Raw genomic sequence first — 17,548 nt, 5'->3', positions numbered from 1 at the left:
TCTGCTTCTCCTTTTCCCTTTCCGCCGTTTTTTTTCGGCGGGGGGTGGGTGGGCCAGCGAGGGGGGTTGTCATGCTTGTCACCCCCCTCCTCACTGGCCCACTCCCACCAAAAAAAAGCAGCGGAAAGGGGGAAATTCCCCCTTTCTGCATCCATGTGCGCCGTGACGTCACGATGACGTCACGGTGGACGCGTCGTGCCCCTCCCCCCAGGGGGGTGCCTCTGCACCGCCGCCGCCCCCAGCAGCGCAGAGGCCTTGCTACGCCACTGTTGAAAACTATTTGCTTTCGGCGGGGACTTCGGTTTACCGCCGAGGTTGCTGCTCAGACGCGCGTCTGGCCCCGCTCCGCAAACGCGCACTCACAACGGGGTGGAAAACGGGGGCTGTAGGGCTTCACGGCCCCCAAGAAGGCTCAGGCGGGTGTCCTGGACCTGCAAGGAGTTGCCGCGGCGCGAGAAAGGAGCATCTGAGCCGAGTCGAGGACTGGGAAAGAGGAGCTCCTGGGCGCCATTAAACGGCGATCCCTCCCCCAGGTGAGAAGCCCGAATCTGAGGCACCTAAGCGGCTGAATTTCCACTGTTTGGATGGGACGTGGCAAGACCATTAGCCTAGATTAAAGCCCGAACGAAAAACGAAAGAATCCGGAAGGCTAATATAATAACTTTGAAATTAAGTGTACCAAGTGTACCAAGGTCTTGCTTACAGTCCGGTGTGAAGACAAGCCAGAGAGGGGGTCCTCCCTGTTGTGTTTAGAACCTAACAGCCTGGTAGAAACGGGGTCCGGAAGAAGGTATAAACAATCTCTGGAACTGGCTGAACACATACAAAGTATCGAAAAGACTGTAACCTTTACTGCCTTGCAAGGAGGAAGCTGAGATACTATCTATCAAGCTCCCATTGCCTCGCGCGCCTCTCGCGCCCCAGAGAAGGGAGGATTTAAATCGAAAGGACAGCTTTTGTTACTGCTTGGTTATTTCCGTGGACCTATTATCCAGCTCTTAGTACCCCGTGAGAGAAGAGTTTGTTTGTTAAACTCTAAAGTGTGGTGAATTTTTACTGACGGTACTTTAAAAAGGAAAAAGAGCTGGAGGAGTGATGGTAAGGGGTAAGAGCAATACTCCGTCCTTCCACTCCCAAGCCATGAAAATAGTTTGACTCAGACACGGACCTTGAGCCCCCTTATGTTACGAGAAACGTCTGGAATCGAAGGGAATACATTGGGTCATCATATCTACACCATTTTGGCAAGCTGATTAAAAAACAGCAAAGGACATTAAAGACAGCAGATTATCTAACCCGCGAACACTTTAAGAAAAGCTGCTGAATCATCCAATCTAAGGCGTAGGGTAAAGGAAGTGAAGTATTTTGCAAAGAAGAGATGGGAAGATCATAGAAACGCTATAGAGACACCTAGTGGACCTCCTTGGAACTGTAACTAATTGGGATGCTATATTGCTACTAAAGAGGTGGAAAGAATAGCAATGCGATAGGGGTCATCTAGTGGACTTCCCTGGAATTGTAACTATTGGAAATCTACTTTATTTTTGTGTGTGTATATTCATTTACCTATCATCTCAAGCTACTCAAGGTTTATGAAAAATTTATAAGTTGTAGATAGGTTGTAGATAACGTGACCTCAGACTCTTGATAGAGAACTTAACTTTGGAGTTTCTCCTTCAGGAACAGTGTTGAAATTAGTGAGAAGTTGATTCGATGTTATAAAATCTGGTTATGCCGTAGTGAATAATATATATACTGTTATCCCCTTCTCCTCTATTTTTTTCTTTTTCATTCTTTTTTCTTCTTTTTCTGCTCTCCACTCTTTTTTTTTTATTCTTATTCTATGCTATTTTAATCCTTTCTTATTTAGTTATTCTCTTTCCATTTTTTCCTTTTCTGTAGCTATATCATCTCCCCCCTTCTTTCTTAGCGCTCCTACCTCCCCATTTCTCCCCCCCTTTTTTTTTCTTTCCTTTTTTTTTTTCCTTTTCCCTTCCTTATCTTTTCTTCTCTTCTTCTTTATTCTTCTTCTTCTTCTAGCGCTTTTTCTCTCTCTCTCTTCTCTTCTCTCTTTTTTTCTTTTTTTCTTCTTCTTTTTTTCTTTTTTTTTTTTCCTTTTTCTTTTTTTTTCTTTTTCTTTAAGGTATTAAACTGACCTGAGCTGGGTTAATACGAAAATAAGTGGCAAGAGCGGATTTAAGGGGGGTAATAGAATGTCAAATGTAAACAAAAAATCTGCTAACACAGTTGGAGCGGCTAATCCAACCCAAAATAGAAGAAACTCAGTATTGGAGAGTGAAGTAAATATGGAAATGAAGGAGTTACTCTTGGGTCTAAAAAGGACATATCAGAAATGAAAAAAGAAATGAATGACATTGCGAAAGCTAATGATCAAAAGCTGGATAAGATGGGAACCAAACTAGACGACAATGTAAAGAGTGTGATGGAACTGACAGGAAAGATGAATGAACTAATGGTTAAAATATGGAACTGACAAAGACTGTGCAAGAGTTAAAGGGTAAATCGATAAACTTAGAGGAAGCATTGAGGAAATCTCAAATAGATAATAAAGAACAAAAAAGAGAAATAGAAAAGACAAAAAAAAGAGCTTATGGACATGAAGGCTACGCACGAGGCGGTGCTCGATGCGGGTAGCCATGATAGAAATGCATAGAAGAGAAAAAACTTTGAGGTTCAGAGCTATCCCTGAAGAGCCAGGGGAAAAATTGGAGGAGAAAATAAACTCGGCTTTGGCAAACTGGCTGCAAATTGGAAAAAAAGAAATGGTACAAAGTATAGAGGGAATATTCAGAGTAAGATCAAGAGTCGCTAGACAAAACAAATGGCCGGGGTGGATTGCTTGGTAACCTTTGCAACAATGGACATGAGAGACAGAATATTGCAGACTAGTAGTAAAAATAAGCTCAAGATAGATGATAGCGAATCATCATACATAAAATAATCCCGACAAGACTGCTTAGAAAAGGGACAGTTACAAACCATTAGTGGAGGTTCTACAGGAAAAATCAATCTCACACCGCTGGGAATTCCCAGAAGGCATCTCATTCTTTTTCAAAGGAAGAGAAGGAGATTTACAACATGGCCAGATGCGGATAGGTTCTGGAGGACTTATAAGAAAAGAACTAGGAGGCTCAAAATATGCGGGCGGAGGAGTGGAGGAGACGGAAATGCCAAAGGAAACTGAAGAGGGGCAACAGTCAAGCTGAGATATCTTAAGTAAATAATTTTTTTGTGAAATAAGTGTTTTGTAATAAGGTGTTATTTTTAATTGTGTACTTAAGTCATCATTGAATTAATCTTCTCTGAATTTACCCAAACAAATACAGTGAGTGAATAATTAATAAAAATTGTGATGAATCTAAAGACCTTAACATGGAATGTGAACGGGCTAAACGACAAAGGCAAAAGAATAGAGTAGAACATATACTAACAAACAAAAATTAGATCTAATATGCTTGCAGGAAACGCACGTCACGCAAAATCATATAAGGATCCTGACAAATAGAAAACTGGGGGAAGAATTCGTCTCCTCAGATAAGTTAAAAAAAGAGGTGTCGTAATATATGCCAAAACCGTACTTGGAGCCAAAATTGATAGATAAAGACTCTGAAGGAAGAGTAGTGATAATAGAGATAAGTGTGAAGGGAGAAAAACTGAAGGTGGTGGGAATTTACGCACCAAATGCGAATAGGAAGAAATTTTACGAATCCTTAGAAAAAAAATTAATTGATTATGTAGGAGAAAAGATTATTCTTCTGGGAGACTTTAATGGAGTGACCACTCCGGAGCTAGATAGAACAAGGAAGAATATTGGAAATAAACAACCTAAGTTACCATCCCCCTTCTTTAGAATGGTTGATATTCTTAGTTTAAACGACGCTTGGAGAGCACGCCATCCTCTGGAAAGAGAGTACACTCACTTCTCCGACCCTAACAATTCTGCAGGAAGGATAGATGCGATCTGGATACCCAAGGATCTTACATTAAAAATAAATAAGGTTGAAATACAGGCAAAAACAATATCGGATCATAATCCAGTTTACCTATGGTTACAAGGAAAGGAAAATGGACCGAGGAGGTGGAAATTAAACGAGACTCTGTTGAATGACGAAAATATATTAACCAAAGCTAAAAAGCACTGGAGGAATTCTGGAAATTTAATGTAGACAAAGGAACAGACATAAAAGTGGTGTGGGATGCAGGTAAGGCGGGGTCCTTAGAGGTTTTTTTATAAGGAGAATGCAATACGAAAGAAACAAAGGAAAAAAGAAAACAAGAAATTTTGAATGAGATTCTTAAAAATGAAAAGGAACTTTATAAAAACCAGAAAGCGGGGATATTAAGAGAAACATAAAACTGCTGCAATCCCAGTTTGCTATGATCATAAATGAAGAAATTGAGTGGAAAATAAAACTGGCAAAACAGAAGAATTTCGAATTTGCAAATAAACCGGGAAGACTATTGGCATGGAAATTAAAAAACAACAAAGCGACAGAGTAATCAATAGAATTAAAATAGAGGACAAGATAATAACTGATCCGAAGGAAATTGGGAAGAATTTTGTCCAATTTTTATAGAAATCTTTATAGAGAGGGAGATGAAACACTAAATGAAGTACAGGAATACCTGGAACAAGGCAACCTCCCAGAAAATTACGGCAGAACAAAATAAAATGCTAAATGAGCCAATCACAGCATTTGAGATACAACAGGCTATTAAGAACGCCAAGGTAGGAAAATCGCCGGGACCTGATGGTCTTCCGGCAATTTATTACAAAAAATGGAGGACATGCTGTCGGACCCTTTGAAAAAAGTAATGAATAATATTTTGGAGACAGGCATTCTGCCAGAAACGTGGAAAGAAAGTTTTATAACTTTGATTCCAAAGCAAGGAACGGATCAGTTGGCAATTGCTAATTACAGACCCATCTCGTTGCTCAATAATGATTATAAGCTTTACGCTTATATCCTGGCTAAAAGAATGGAAAAATACTTCAAACAATAATACATAAAGACCAGACAGGCTTTCTCCCCGGCCGCCTTATGCAAAACAACATTAGGAGTATAATTAATATATTGGAATATCTGGATTTACAAATTTGATAAACCATCAGTATTAATGGCGGGTCGATGCGGAGGAAAGCGTTTGATAATGTTTCATGGAAATTTATGACAGCCTTATTAAGAAGAATGAAGTTTGGGGAAGTAATTAGCAATGGAATCAAAGCTATCTATACCAAACAGATGGCAAAAATCATAGTTAACGGAAACATCTCGGAAGAATGCGAAATTGGTAAAGGAACCAGGCAGGGCTGTCCTCTGTCGCCGCTTATCTTTATTTTAGTCCTGGAAATATTAAACAGGAAGATAAGAGAGGAAAAGACCATTAAGGGAATAACATTAGGGAAAAATACTTACAAATTAAGAGCATTTGCTGATGATTTGATTATAATGTCTGAAAATCCCAGAGAAAGTTTAATAAAAATATTGGAATTAATAACAGCATTTGGGAAGGTTGCGGGATTTAAATTAAATATTAGTAAGACCAAGCTGATGGCAAAAAATTTGCCATTAGTAGAAAAGAAGAATTAGAAAAACTGACAAAACTCAAGGTATGTCAAAAGATAAATATTTGGAATCTGGATATCTACCAAAAACATAAATCTATATGAGGACAATTATGTAAAAACCTGGACAGATATTAAAAAGGATTTGGAGAGGTGGAGTAAATTGAAATTATCATTCTGGGGACGTATCTCCGTGGTAAAGATGAGCATCTTACCTAAGCTATTGTTCCTATTCCAATCTATCCCGATCATAGGGAAATGAGTTACATTGAGGCCTGGCAGAAAGAGGTATCTAAATTCATATGGTCAGGAAATAGACCAAGGATTAAACACACTCTGTTAATAGACCATAAAAACAGAGGGGGGTTGGGCTTCCCGACTTCAAATTATACTACGAGGCAGCATGCCTCGTTTGGATTAAAGAATGGTGCCAACTTAAAATATTGAACTTTTAGATCTGGAAGGTTACGATAACCGTTTCGGATGGCACGCGTACCTTCAGTATGATAAAGCAAGAATTCATAAAGGCTTTACAGGACATATTATAAGAGGCGCGTTGTTTAAAGTTTGGGAAAGATATAAAGGCCTTTTAGAAGTCAAAACGCCCAAATGGATCTCTCCAGAAGAGGCTAAAGCATTAAAGAAGAAAAATATGAAGGGGAACTGGTTTAAAGTATAACGATTTATTAAAGGAAGAAAATGGCCAAATAAAATTAAGAGAATATGAGGAGGTAAAAGAACATCTGACAAGTTGGCTTGACTATCATCAAATATATGGAACATTCAGAGAAGATAGAAAAGTCGGCTTTGCCGAAAAGCCATCTAAATTTGAGACAGAAATAATAAATAATAATTCAAAAACATTATCAAAAATATATCAAATTCTCCTCGAATGGAAGGTAAAAGAGGAGGAAGTCAAAGAGGTTATGGTGAGATGGGCCCAAGACATTGGCCATCCCATAATGTTAGAACAGTGGGAAAAACTCTGGAAAACAACAATGAAGTTCACGGCATGTTATAGCATTAAAGAAAATATTCTCAAAATGCAATACAGATGGTACCTGACTCCCTCACGGCTCTCAAAGATGTACAAAAATCTTGCAAATATTTGCTGGCGATGTGGGGAGGCCAATGGTAACATGTACCACATGTGGTGGACTTGTAAAAGATTAAAGAATTTTGGAATACAATATATGAAGAACTTAAGAAACTATTAGGAATATCTTTTTCTAAAAAACCAGAGGCATTTCTCCTAAGTATTATTGGGAATGACATACCAGAGAGATTAAAAGATATTTTTTTATACGGAACAGCTGCTGCACGGATGCTGATCGCAGCAAATTGGAAAGGGGAAAACGCCCCCAAAAATTAAGGATTGGCAAAATAAATTTCAAGAATATGTAGAGATGGCTCAGCTAACCAGCAGCCTGAGAGGAAATAATAGACAGGAGTTTGTTAAAAAATGGGAGAGATATAAAAAATACCTGCAAGGAATTGAAAATGGTATAAAGTCTGTGGCGGGCCTTTGAATAACCCTGGAGGAAAAAAATGAAAATGAAAATGAGTTTGAGAAAAGAAGCTGTATTCGGTAATGTAGAAGGTTTTGGATATAAATAAAGAAAAAAAAATTGTTAAGTATCTTCACAAGTAGAAAAGGAGTACACAACAGGAAAGACAGGAAGTCTATTTATGTATTTATTTATGTATTTATGTACTTGAATTTGTTAGCGATGCAAGTATTAATTTGGACTTGGGTTATGCGTAGATTTATGTAAATAATTAAGGTTTATATTGTTGTTTGTTTATCTTTTGATTTTGTATTATTATCTCTATGTTGAGTTTGACGAGTGTATGTTTATGTGTTGTAAATAAACTTAATAAATGCAAAAAAAAAAAAAAAAAAGAAAACTATTTGCTTTCTTGCTCTCACTGCATTCCAAACTTGACGCTTAATGGTCCCTCCTGTGCCATCAACTGGGCCTTTGCCATGCGATGTAGCAAAGTAGTTCCACCTTATTTTCTTGTGGTGCTTTTCTTCAAGAGCAGCAATTGCAGCCACAACATATTTGTTCTTAAATTGTGAGCTTGGTCCATCAGACCATACATTAATTATGTCAACTTCTTTACGAATCTGCTGCAAAATGAAATCTATGTAACATACCACTGTCTCCTTTGAATGATCAGAATTGTCAAATGCAAGAACCAATGGGTGGTGCTTCCCACTATACCACATTGAACAAGTAAACAAGCTTACTTGGTTTTGTTTCCAGTGAGCACTTTGAATTTCATCCTGTGCCACACAGGTGTAATTTTCCAAAAAGTAATTTTCCAAAAAGAGCAATTAGAATGCAAAATTTGAGCACTGTAACGTGAGTTACCATAATTGCGGTAACTCGCGTTACACATGTTGATAGTGTTTGTAGGGCACAAACTGTAACATAAAATTATAATGTTTACATGATTACATTGCATCTATTGCCTAGAAGGAAAATGCAGAAAAGTTTAATTCTGAAGCTCCAATTCAGGAAGATATTCTAAAAATAGCTTGTTTTGGTAACTCACGTTACAGCTTCATCATCAATAATTAGAATCAATCAATACCAATGAAAAATGTAATTGGAGCAATATAGATTATTTGCAATCAAAAGATGACATTTTAAGCTTTCAGTATACATATTACAATAATTGTTTACATGGTTTGAATAGATTTTATCTTACCTTTAATGTATGTCTAACTTCAAAAACAAATTCATTTGCAACATGTGCTACATTCAGGTGGTGGCCATCTTGGAATGAAGCATTCTGGGAATAATTTGTTTTGTTGCCAAAACAATTTGATATGTGTACACAAACTTAACATGTAAAAAAATTATTATTTTAAAAAATAAATAAATAAATTTTTTCCCTCATTTTCATGGAATGACCCATATGTGTGGCAAATTGAGATCTACACCATACATTTTAAGGACACCCATGCACATTTAAAGTACATGACTTCCCCCAAAGAATCCTGGGAATTGCAGTTAGTTAAGGATGCTGGGTATGGTACATCTGTGAGGAGAAAACTACAGTTCCTAGGATTCTTTGGGGAAAGTCATGAGATTTTAATGTGCATGGGATGCACTTTAAGAGTACAGTGTGGATCTGCCTACAGTGACAATAAAAATATAATACTTAGCTAGAGTCCACATGAATAATTCGCCAACGCCATACACTGTGGAGGACAGCATGAGAAGGAAAAGAACAAGTGATTAAACTTACAGAGTGCTGTGTCTATAACAAGGCCGTGCGCCCAACTTTAGAGAGGACAGTCTTATATTTTGAAGAGCTGTCCTTTATTTGAAAATGTCTTCTATTTAAGGGTTGCCTAGTCCTGTTGTGGGGCATATATTGTCTATCATACTTGGAAACATCTATTAAGTGCATCCCAGACTAATAATTCCAGTTTTCCTGCTAACCGATTCTTGTTAATTATTACAGAAACAAGTTTGAACATTTCCCTATTTATACCAAACACTCAGAAACAATTTTTAACAACCTAATATAGATCCTGTTTTGTAGCTAATGATTTCTGTGTTCACTGAACATTGCTGTTGTTGCTTGAGAGGGACTATAAAACAAGTGTTTTCTCATTTGCGGCTTTTTCTCTGCCTAGTTCAGAGTAAGAACAACATGCCTGTCAGCTGCGGCTTGGCATATATCACACACCCATGTGAATAATATGCAAATATGCTCATTGTACCCCTTCATGGTTCACTGCCTTGTCGTGGCGAAGGGGCTTGAATTACTCAGGCAAGCTATGGACAGGTCAAGATGGACAGGTCATAGCGGAGAGTTTGGACCAAACGTGATCCACCTGGAGAAGGAACTGGCAAGCCGCTCCAGTATCCCTGCCAAGAAAACTCCATGGACAAAGACAACAGGCATATAAAAGATATGATGCTGGAAGATGAGCCCCTCAGGTCGGAAGGCGTCCAACTTGCTACTGGGGAAGAGCGGAGGACAAGTACAAGTAGATCCAGAGCTGATGAAGCGGCTGGGCCAAAGCCGAAAGGACGCTCAGTTGCGGATATGCCTGGAAGCGAAAGGAAAGTCCAATGCTGTAAAGAAAAGTATTGCATAGGAACCTGGAATGTAAGAACCATGAACCTTGGTAAGCTGGATGTGGTAAAAAATGAGATGGCAAGAATAAACATTGACATCCTAGGCATCAGTGAACTAAATGGACAGGAATGGGCGAATTCAGTTCGGATGACTATCATATCTACTACTGTGGGCAGGAATCCCGTAAAAGAAATGGAGTGGCCCTCATAGTCAACAAAAGAGTGGCGAAAGCTGTACTGGGATGCAACTTCAAAAATGATAGAATGATCTCGATACGAATCCAAGGCAGTCCTTTTAACATCACAGTAATCCAAGTTTATGCACCAACTACCAGTGCTGAAGAAACCGAAATTGATCAATTCTATGAAGACTTACAACACCTTATAGAAATGACACCAAAGAAGGATGTTCTTCTCATTATAGGGGATTGGAATGCTAAAGTAGGAAGTCAAGAGATAAAAGGAACAACTGGCAAGTTTGGCCTTGGAGATCAAAATGAAGCAGGGCAAAGGCTAATAGAGTTCTGTCAAGAGAACAAGCTGGTCATCACAAACACTCTTTTCCAACAACACAAGAGACGACTCTACACATGGACATCACCAGATGGGCAACATTGAAATCAGATTGATTATATTCTCTGCAGCCAAAGATGGAGAAGCTCTATACACTCAGCAAAAACAAGACCTGGAGCTGACTGTGGCTCAGATCATCAGCTTCTTATAGCAAAATTCCAGCTTAAACTGAAGAAAGTAGGAAAAACCACTGGGCCAGTAAGATTCAATCTAAATCAAATTCCTTATGAATACACAGTTGAAGTGAAGAACAGGTTCAAGGATTTAGATTTGGTGGATAGAGTACCTGAAGAACTGTGGATGGAGGCTCGTAACATTATACAGGAGACAGCAACGAAAACCATCCCAATGAAAAAGAAATGCAAGAAAGCAAAGTGGCTGACCAATGAGGCCTTACAAATAGCGGGGGAGAGATGACAAGCAAAATGCGAAGGAGATCGTGAAAGATACAGGAAATTGAATGCAGATTTCCAAAGAATAGCAAGGAGAGACAAGAGGGCCTTTCTAAACGAGCAATGCAAAGAAATAGAGGAAAATAACAGAATGGGAAAAACCAGAGATTTATTCAAGAAAATTGGAGATATGAAAGGAACATTTCGTACAAAGATTACCACAATTAAGGACAAAAGTGGAAAGGACCTAACAGATGCAGAAGACATCAACAAGAGGTGGCAAGAATACACAGAGGAATTATACCAGAAAGATATGGAGGTCTCATACACCCCAGGAAATGTGGTTGCTGACCTTGAGCCAGACATCCTGGAGAGTGAAGTTAAATGGGCCTTAGAAAGCCTTGCTAACAACAAGGCCAGTGGAAGTGATGATATTCCAGCTGAACTATTTAAAATTTTAAAAGAGGATGCTGTTAAGGTGCTGCACTCAATATGCCAGCAAGTTTGGAAAACTCAGCAGTGGCCAGAGGATTGGAGAAGATCAGTCTACATCCCAATTCCAAAGAAGGGCAGTGCCAAAGAATGCTCCAACTACCGCACAATTGCACTCATTTCACACGCTAGCAAGGTTATGCTTAAAATTCTACAAGGCAGGCTTAAGCAGTATGTGGACCGAGAACTCCCAGAAGTGCAAGCTGGATTTCGAAGGGGCAGAGGAACCAGAGACCAAATTGCAAACATGCGCTGGATTATGGAGAAAGCCAGAGAGTTCCAGAAAAACATCTACTTCTGCTTCATTGATTATGCAAAAGCATTTGACTGTGTCGACCACAGCAAACTATGGCAAGTTCTTAAAGAAATGGGAGTGCCGGATCACCTCATTTGCCTCCTGAGAAATCTCTATGTGGGACAAGAAGCTACAGTTAGAACTGGATATGGAACAACTGATTGGTTCAAAATTGGGAAAGGAGTACGACAAGGCTGTATATTGTCTCCCTGCTTATTTAACTTATATGCAGAATACATCATGCGAAAGGCTGGACTGGATGAATCCCCAACCGGAATTAAGATTGCCGGAAAAAATATCAACAACCTCAGATATGCTGATGATACTACCTTGATGGCAGAAAGTGAGGAAGAATTGAAGAACCTTTTAATGAGGGTGAAAGAAGAGAGCGCAAAATATGGTCTGAAGCTCAACATCAAAAAAACTAAGATCATGGCCACTGGTCCCATCACCTCCTGGCAAATAGAAGGGGAAGAAATGGAGGCAGTGAGAGATTTCACTTTCTTGGGTTCCATGATCACTGCAGATGGTGACAGCAGTCACGAAATCAGAAGACGCCTGCTTCTTGGGAGAAAAGCAATGACAAACCTAGACAGCATCTTAAAAAGCAAAGACATCACCTTGCCGACAAAAGTCCGTATAGTTAAAGCTATGGTTTTCCCAGTAGTAATGTACGGAAGTGAGAGCTGGACCATAAAGAAGGCTGATCGCCGTAGAATTGATGCTTTTGAATTATGGTGCTGGAGGAGACTCTTGAGAGTCCCGTGGACTTGCAAGAAGATCAAACCTATCCATTCTCAAAGAAATCAGCCCTGAGTACTCACTAGAAGGACAGATCCTGAAGTTGAGGCTCCAGTACTTTGGCCACCTCATGAGAAGAGAAGAATCCCTAGAAAAGACCCTGATGTTGGGAAAGATGGAGGGCACAAGGAGAAGGGGACGACAGAGGATGAGATGGTTGGACAGTGTTCTTGAAGCTACTAACATGAGTTTGGCCAAACTGCGAGAGGCAGTGAAGGATAGGCGTGCCTGGCGTACTCTGGTCCATGGGGTCACGAAGAGTCGGACACGACTGAACGACTGAACAACAACAACAATGCTCATTGTATGCCACAAAATATGCAAATTATGTCTGAGAGACACTGGCTCGTGCTATTTCTCCATCAGGACCCTTAATAATGAACAAGTTGCTTGCTTCTGGCCTAGGCTTCCCTCATTCCTTCGCTATGACAACAGTGGCCACTTCCAAAGAGCAGTTTTTGTTTGGTGCTTTGCCTAATCTCAGCCTAAGGAATTAAAAGTACACATCATTACACATGTGAGATCTGGATTGAATTCATACTTATTATCTTTGTCTAAAAATCTTTATCGTTCATCAGGAAAATTGTGTTCCTACAGCTTGCAAGAGGCAGAGTTGCCAATTGCCATAAAACAAAGTAGCATTGGGCCTGGTCAGCAGATGGGATGGGAGATCACAAAATGGAGTCTGCTTGCCACACGTTTAATATGCCAGCTGCTGTTATCCTACCTAAGGAGTTCCTTCCTGTGCTGGGCTGCAGCTATTTTTCACTCCATTTGGTAGTTTATTACTTTTATTAAACATATTTTTCTGGGGGGTCTTATGTATAAAACAAGAAATCCAGTAAGCCTACCTCATCCAGGGCGACCCCCCCCAAAAAAACCCACAACTGCCCACCAGTTGAGGAATTTAGAGTTAAGTTTCCACAGCAACATTAACTCTGCCCTTTTCTGCATGACAATGGGGGTCTTTCATTACATTAACACACAAAAGATTGGGCAAGGCAAGAAAGTACTCTGTAAACAATGCCACATAATGGAAAGGAAATGGACCATAGCTAGAGAAGGGGACACAGAGCAGCATTTTCAACTAGTTTATGTACATGTATATGGCAGCAACTGGCATTTCAGGCCTATTCAGAGAACTGCTTATGTGGTGACATAGCAACCAGGTGATCCTCAAAACCAGGAATGAATGAAGTGCCAGAGGCATCTTTTGCAAACTTATCTGAAGTGCAGGAGCCAAATAATGGGAATTTTAAAAGACAGAATCTCCTCAAGCTCAGGGGACAGAGGAAGGCAGGGGGAGGGGAGGATAAGAAAGATCTCATGGTAAATTGGGAGGCAGGAAGATACTATGTAAATGTCTTTATCACAAGCTTTGGGCAGCATGGTCCTCTGTGGGGCAGAGAGGGCAGCAGTTTGATCCTATGCATGTTTACTCAGATCTCGCCATAATCAACAGGACTTACTCCCTGGTAAGTGAGCATAAAACTGCAGCTTTACTATAGCACCAATATGTGTCAAGTATACACTCACTGTTAGCTTTTGAATTAACTTCTAAAGTCTGCAGTGTTCTGGCACTAAAGTTTTTGTAAATCAAGCTGCCCTGGTTTTCTCCTCCTTCACCATATACAGAAAACATGAGGAAAGTAAGAGTGCATTTGAGATAAAAAAATAAAACAAGCCCCCAACCCCATTTGAATTAATTGGCTGCTACTGCTTTGTAAGTAAGACGATGCAAAGCAGTTGCTATGGCTAGTACATTCCAGAGAGAGGCGCTATTTTCCTGCCTCCAACCTTCATCTCCTGTAAGCGGAATGCAAACTGTATGCAAAATACGATTTAAACATGGCTGTCTGCCAGGTCTTGGATCGATATAATTCAGATTAACTAATTAACTGAATTAATTCAAAAATCTTTCAGGTATACCTATAATTTATGGCAGAACTTTATTGGGGATTCTACTTTCAACCTCCCTCCATCAGGAGAGCTGTTCATTTATTCCTGCTCTCTCTTCCCTGTTAATTAACTACCGGTAGTTCTTGATCTACAAGAAGAACTCATCTCTTATTCTATGACTGCTAAACTTACTCAGAAGTCTTTGGTGATGTACTTTGTTGAAAGCTTTTTGAAAGGTCAGGTACACAATGTCATCTAGGTAATCTCTATTTATATGCTTGTTGATACTCTCATGAGACAGGACTTGTTCTTTCATATGCTTGGTTGCTTTATCTTTAATAAGAATATCCTGGGGACAGAAGTTGAGCCAACAGGACTGTAATTTTCAGGATCCCCCCCTTTTTTTAAAATTGGTGTCATATTGGCTTCTGCGAGTCCTCAGACACAGAGGCTTATTTTAGGGACAAGTTACATATTTCTGTTAGAAGACCAGCAACTTCACATTTGAATTTTTTGAGAACCCTTGGGTGGGTGGTATCTGGACTCAACAATTTGTTGGTGTTTATTTGTCTGTTGGGCCTGGAACTTGGTCTCTCACCACCACTATTTGCCTCAGTTCCTCAAACTCCTTCCTGTGAAAGTTAGTTCAGGTGCAGGTAATTTCCCTATATCTTCTGCTGTGAAGATAGATGCAGAAAAGTTGTTGCTTCTCTGCAGTCTCATTATCCTCCTTTAACACACCTTTTACTCCCTTGTCATCCAAGGGTCCAATTGGTATAAAGAAGGCCTTGCATTAACAGGGCAAAGTGGAGATTCAGATGGAATAAAATTGTAGCATGTATATAATGTATTTAAATAGCAACCAGCTCTTGCTCCAGTTGAATAGGCAGAATAACAGTGGAATTCATTTGCGACTAATCACAAGCTTTCACCTACCTCTTATCAAATCCGGTTATATCCTCCAGGTTGTTGCGGTAGGTTTCTAACAGCACCCACTCAGAGCAATTAGGAGGCAGATCGTTGGGAGGAAGAGGACTGGAGAACTTGAAGCGGACATCCCATAAAGGGGTGAAGCAGATGTAACAGTTTGGCAGGTAGCTGGCATTGTACACTAGCCAGTCAACACTCAATATAGCATAGTCATGCAAGTGTAAAACACCACCTGTGGAAATGGAGGAGACAAGTGTAACAAAACAAGACAGTGTTTAAATAGTACTTGGAAAAACTGAAGATATCTATATTGTCATTGTATTAGTGATGGTGTGACTGTGATGGGATAAGACAGGTCAATGATACATTTTCCTGCCTGAGACAAGACAAGAATATCCCCCAATCCCATTCCACATACAGGAAGCACATTTACTGACATGAATCTTACTTCAACACTGGTGAATGGACTGCATCCTCCAGCACAAGTAACCATCAAAATTAAAAGTTTTGCAGAGTGCTGAAAAGAGTTTCAAACAGTCAAAAATGACAAAAGAAGATGATCCAGTTCAGTCTCACAGGCAATACCAACATTTGAGTGAAGCTGATGGGTTTTGGCAAAAGCTCAGCCCACACTGATGCTTGAATAGAAATTGGCTGGTAGCCCTTGGGAATATTGTACTGCTACACAGATGTATATTTATATTATTTTGGCCATATTAAAAAATGGAAAATATTAAATAATTATATTAAAATGGTAAAAAACAAGGCAAAGTATTAATAATTTTCAAATTAATACTTTATATTGTTTTTAACTGTATATTTAATAGTATACTTTTATTGTGTTTTATGTGCTTTGTTTTCTTCTTATCTTCTCTACTGGTCATTGACCTACATTTTATATATATACACAAATGGATTGTGCTCCAAATGGACTCGTAGGCCACTGGAAGAGGCTGTAGTTCAGTGGTAGAGCAGATGCTTTATATGCAGAAGGTCCTAGGTTCAATCCCCAGCATCTCCAGGTAAGGCATGGAATAGATCAGGGGTAGGCAACCTAAGGCCCATGGGCCGGATGCGGCCCATTCGCCTTCTCAATCCGGCCCACGGATAGTCTGGGAATCAGCGTGTTTTTACATGAATAGAATGTGTCCTTTTATTTAAAAGGCATTTCTGGGTTGTTTGTGGAGCCTGCCTGGTGTTTATACGTGAGTAGAATGTGTGCATTTATTTAAAATGCATCTCTAGGTTATTTGTGGGGCATAGGAATTCGTTCATTCCCCCCCCCTCAAAAAAAAAAATATAGTCTGGCCCACCACATGGTCTGAGGGATGGTGGACTGGCCCACAGCTGAAAAAGGTTACTGAGCCCTGGAATAGATTTTTACTTGAAACATTGCTGTGTCAATGCTCATGTAAGTAAATTGCTCACATAAACTATGGGTGGAGATGAACTTTGTTTTTATGCAGCATTCACACAGACTATGTGCCCCAATATCCATTCAAGATTTTAATAGGCCTGAAGCTCCAATCTCAATATAAGAGAAATCGAAAGCTATAATTTGCATATTTTCCAACACCCTGCTTTAAAAGACTTGAAAAATGATTCCATAGCACTAACATCATAAATAAGCTTCTGCCTGCTATCTTTTAAGGAGCAATCTGTGCTTGACAATGTATGATGTCAGGTGACTGACTGGTGGGTGTGGTTTGCCCAACATGGTCTCACAGGCCAAATCAGAGACCTGACAGGCCTTATAAGACCTACCAGCCACAGGTTCCCCACTCCTGTTATACAGAATCTTCCAGTATAATCACATGAGCCTCTGTAAAAGTTCACTTAATACAACACCCGGAGAGATGCCATAAGAATGCAAGTTGGAATTACTACCTTTGGGCATCTTTTGTAAGATGCTGAAAACATTACTTTGATCAATGAGGTGTTTGGCTTTGAAGAAATGCATGCTGGGTGGAAACAGTCCTGTTTTCATAGCTTCATCTACTTCCTTCTCTTTGAGATGCATGAGCTTCTTATTGGCATCTTCTTCAAGTTCTGTTAGCACAAGGTTTCCACCTACACGACTGGCATTCTCCTTTTCAATTAGTAAGTCCCGCTCATTCAATAATGGCATAGATACACAAAGAGAAACCCAACTGAAAACGATGATCACTGGCCATTTAGTTCTCTGAGCTACTTGAGACATCACTTGAGGGATGCACCTAGAAAACACAGACGCAAAAATAAATGATAAAAATTAAAAACACTATAGATGCAAAATAGAACTAATGAGAGGTATTGCCTGAGAAGAGTTCAAGGGACCACACAGAGAGGCCAGGAAGGCCATATTTGGAATCCAGCCTAATGTTCACCAAACCTGCCTTTAAGCGGTGCATTGTTTACAATGCACACAATGCCATGGATTTAATACTCAGTATTTAATTAGAAATTATATATGCCATTTTTGAGAGTAAACACTTTC

The 17,548-nt window shown here is 39.6% G+C and overlaps 1 protein-coding gene across 3 annotated transcripts in view; it reads right to left on the bottom strand.

Annotated features, from left to right (window-relative positions):
* The window catches only part of ADA2 (adenosine deaminase 2), a 76,253-nt gene that overhangs the window by 16,350 nt on the left and 42,355 nt on the right, over positions 1-17,548 (bottom strand). For all 3 annotated transcript variants that reach the window (XM_033161659.1, XM_033161658.1, XM_033161660.1), the window contains exons 2-3: positions 16,960-17,288; positions 15,079-15,304 (exon numbers count right to left, since the gene is read on the bottom strand). In XM_033161659.1, coding sequence (XP_033017550.1) covers positions 15,079-15,304; positions 16,960-17,272 — 539 coding nt within the window. In that variant the 5' untranslated portion in view covers positions 17,273-17,288. The remainder of the gene's footprint in view (positions 1-15,078; positions 15,305-16,959; positions 17,289-17,548) is intronic.

This window comes from Lacerta agilis, chromosome 10 (assembly GCF_009819535.1).
Source record: "Lacerta agilis isolate rLacAgi1 chromosome 10, rLacAgi1.pri, whole genome shotgun sequence".
In the NCBI taxonomy this organism is placed as follows: Eukaryota; Metazoa; Chordata; class Lepidosauria; order Squamata; family Lacertidae; genus Lacerta; species Lacerta agilis.
This window is presented reverse-complemented; position numbering and strand designations above follow the sequence as displayed.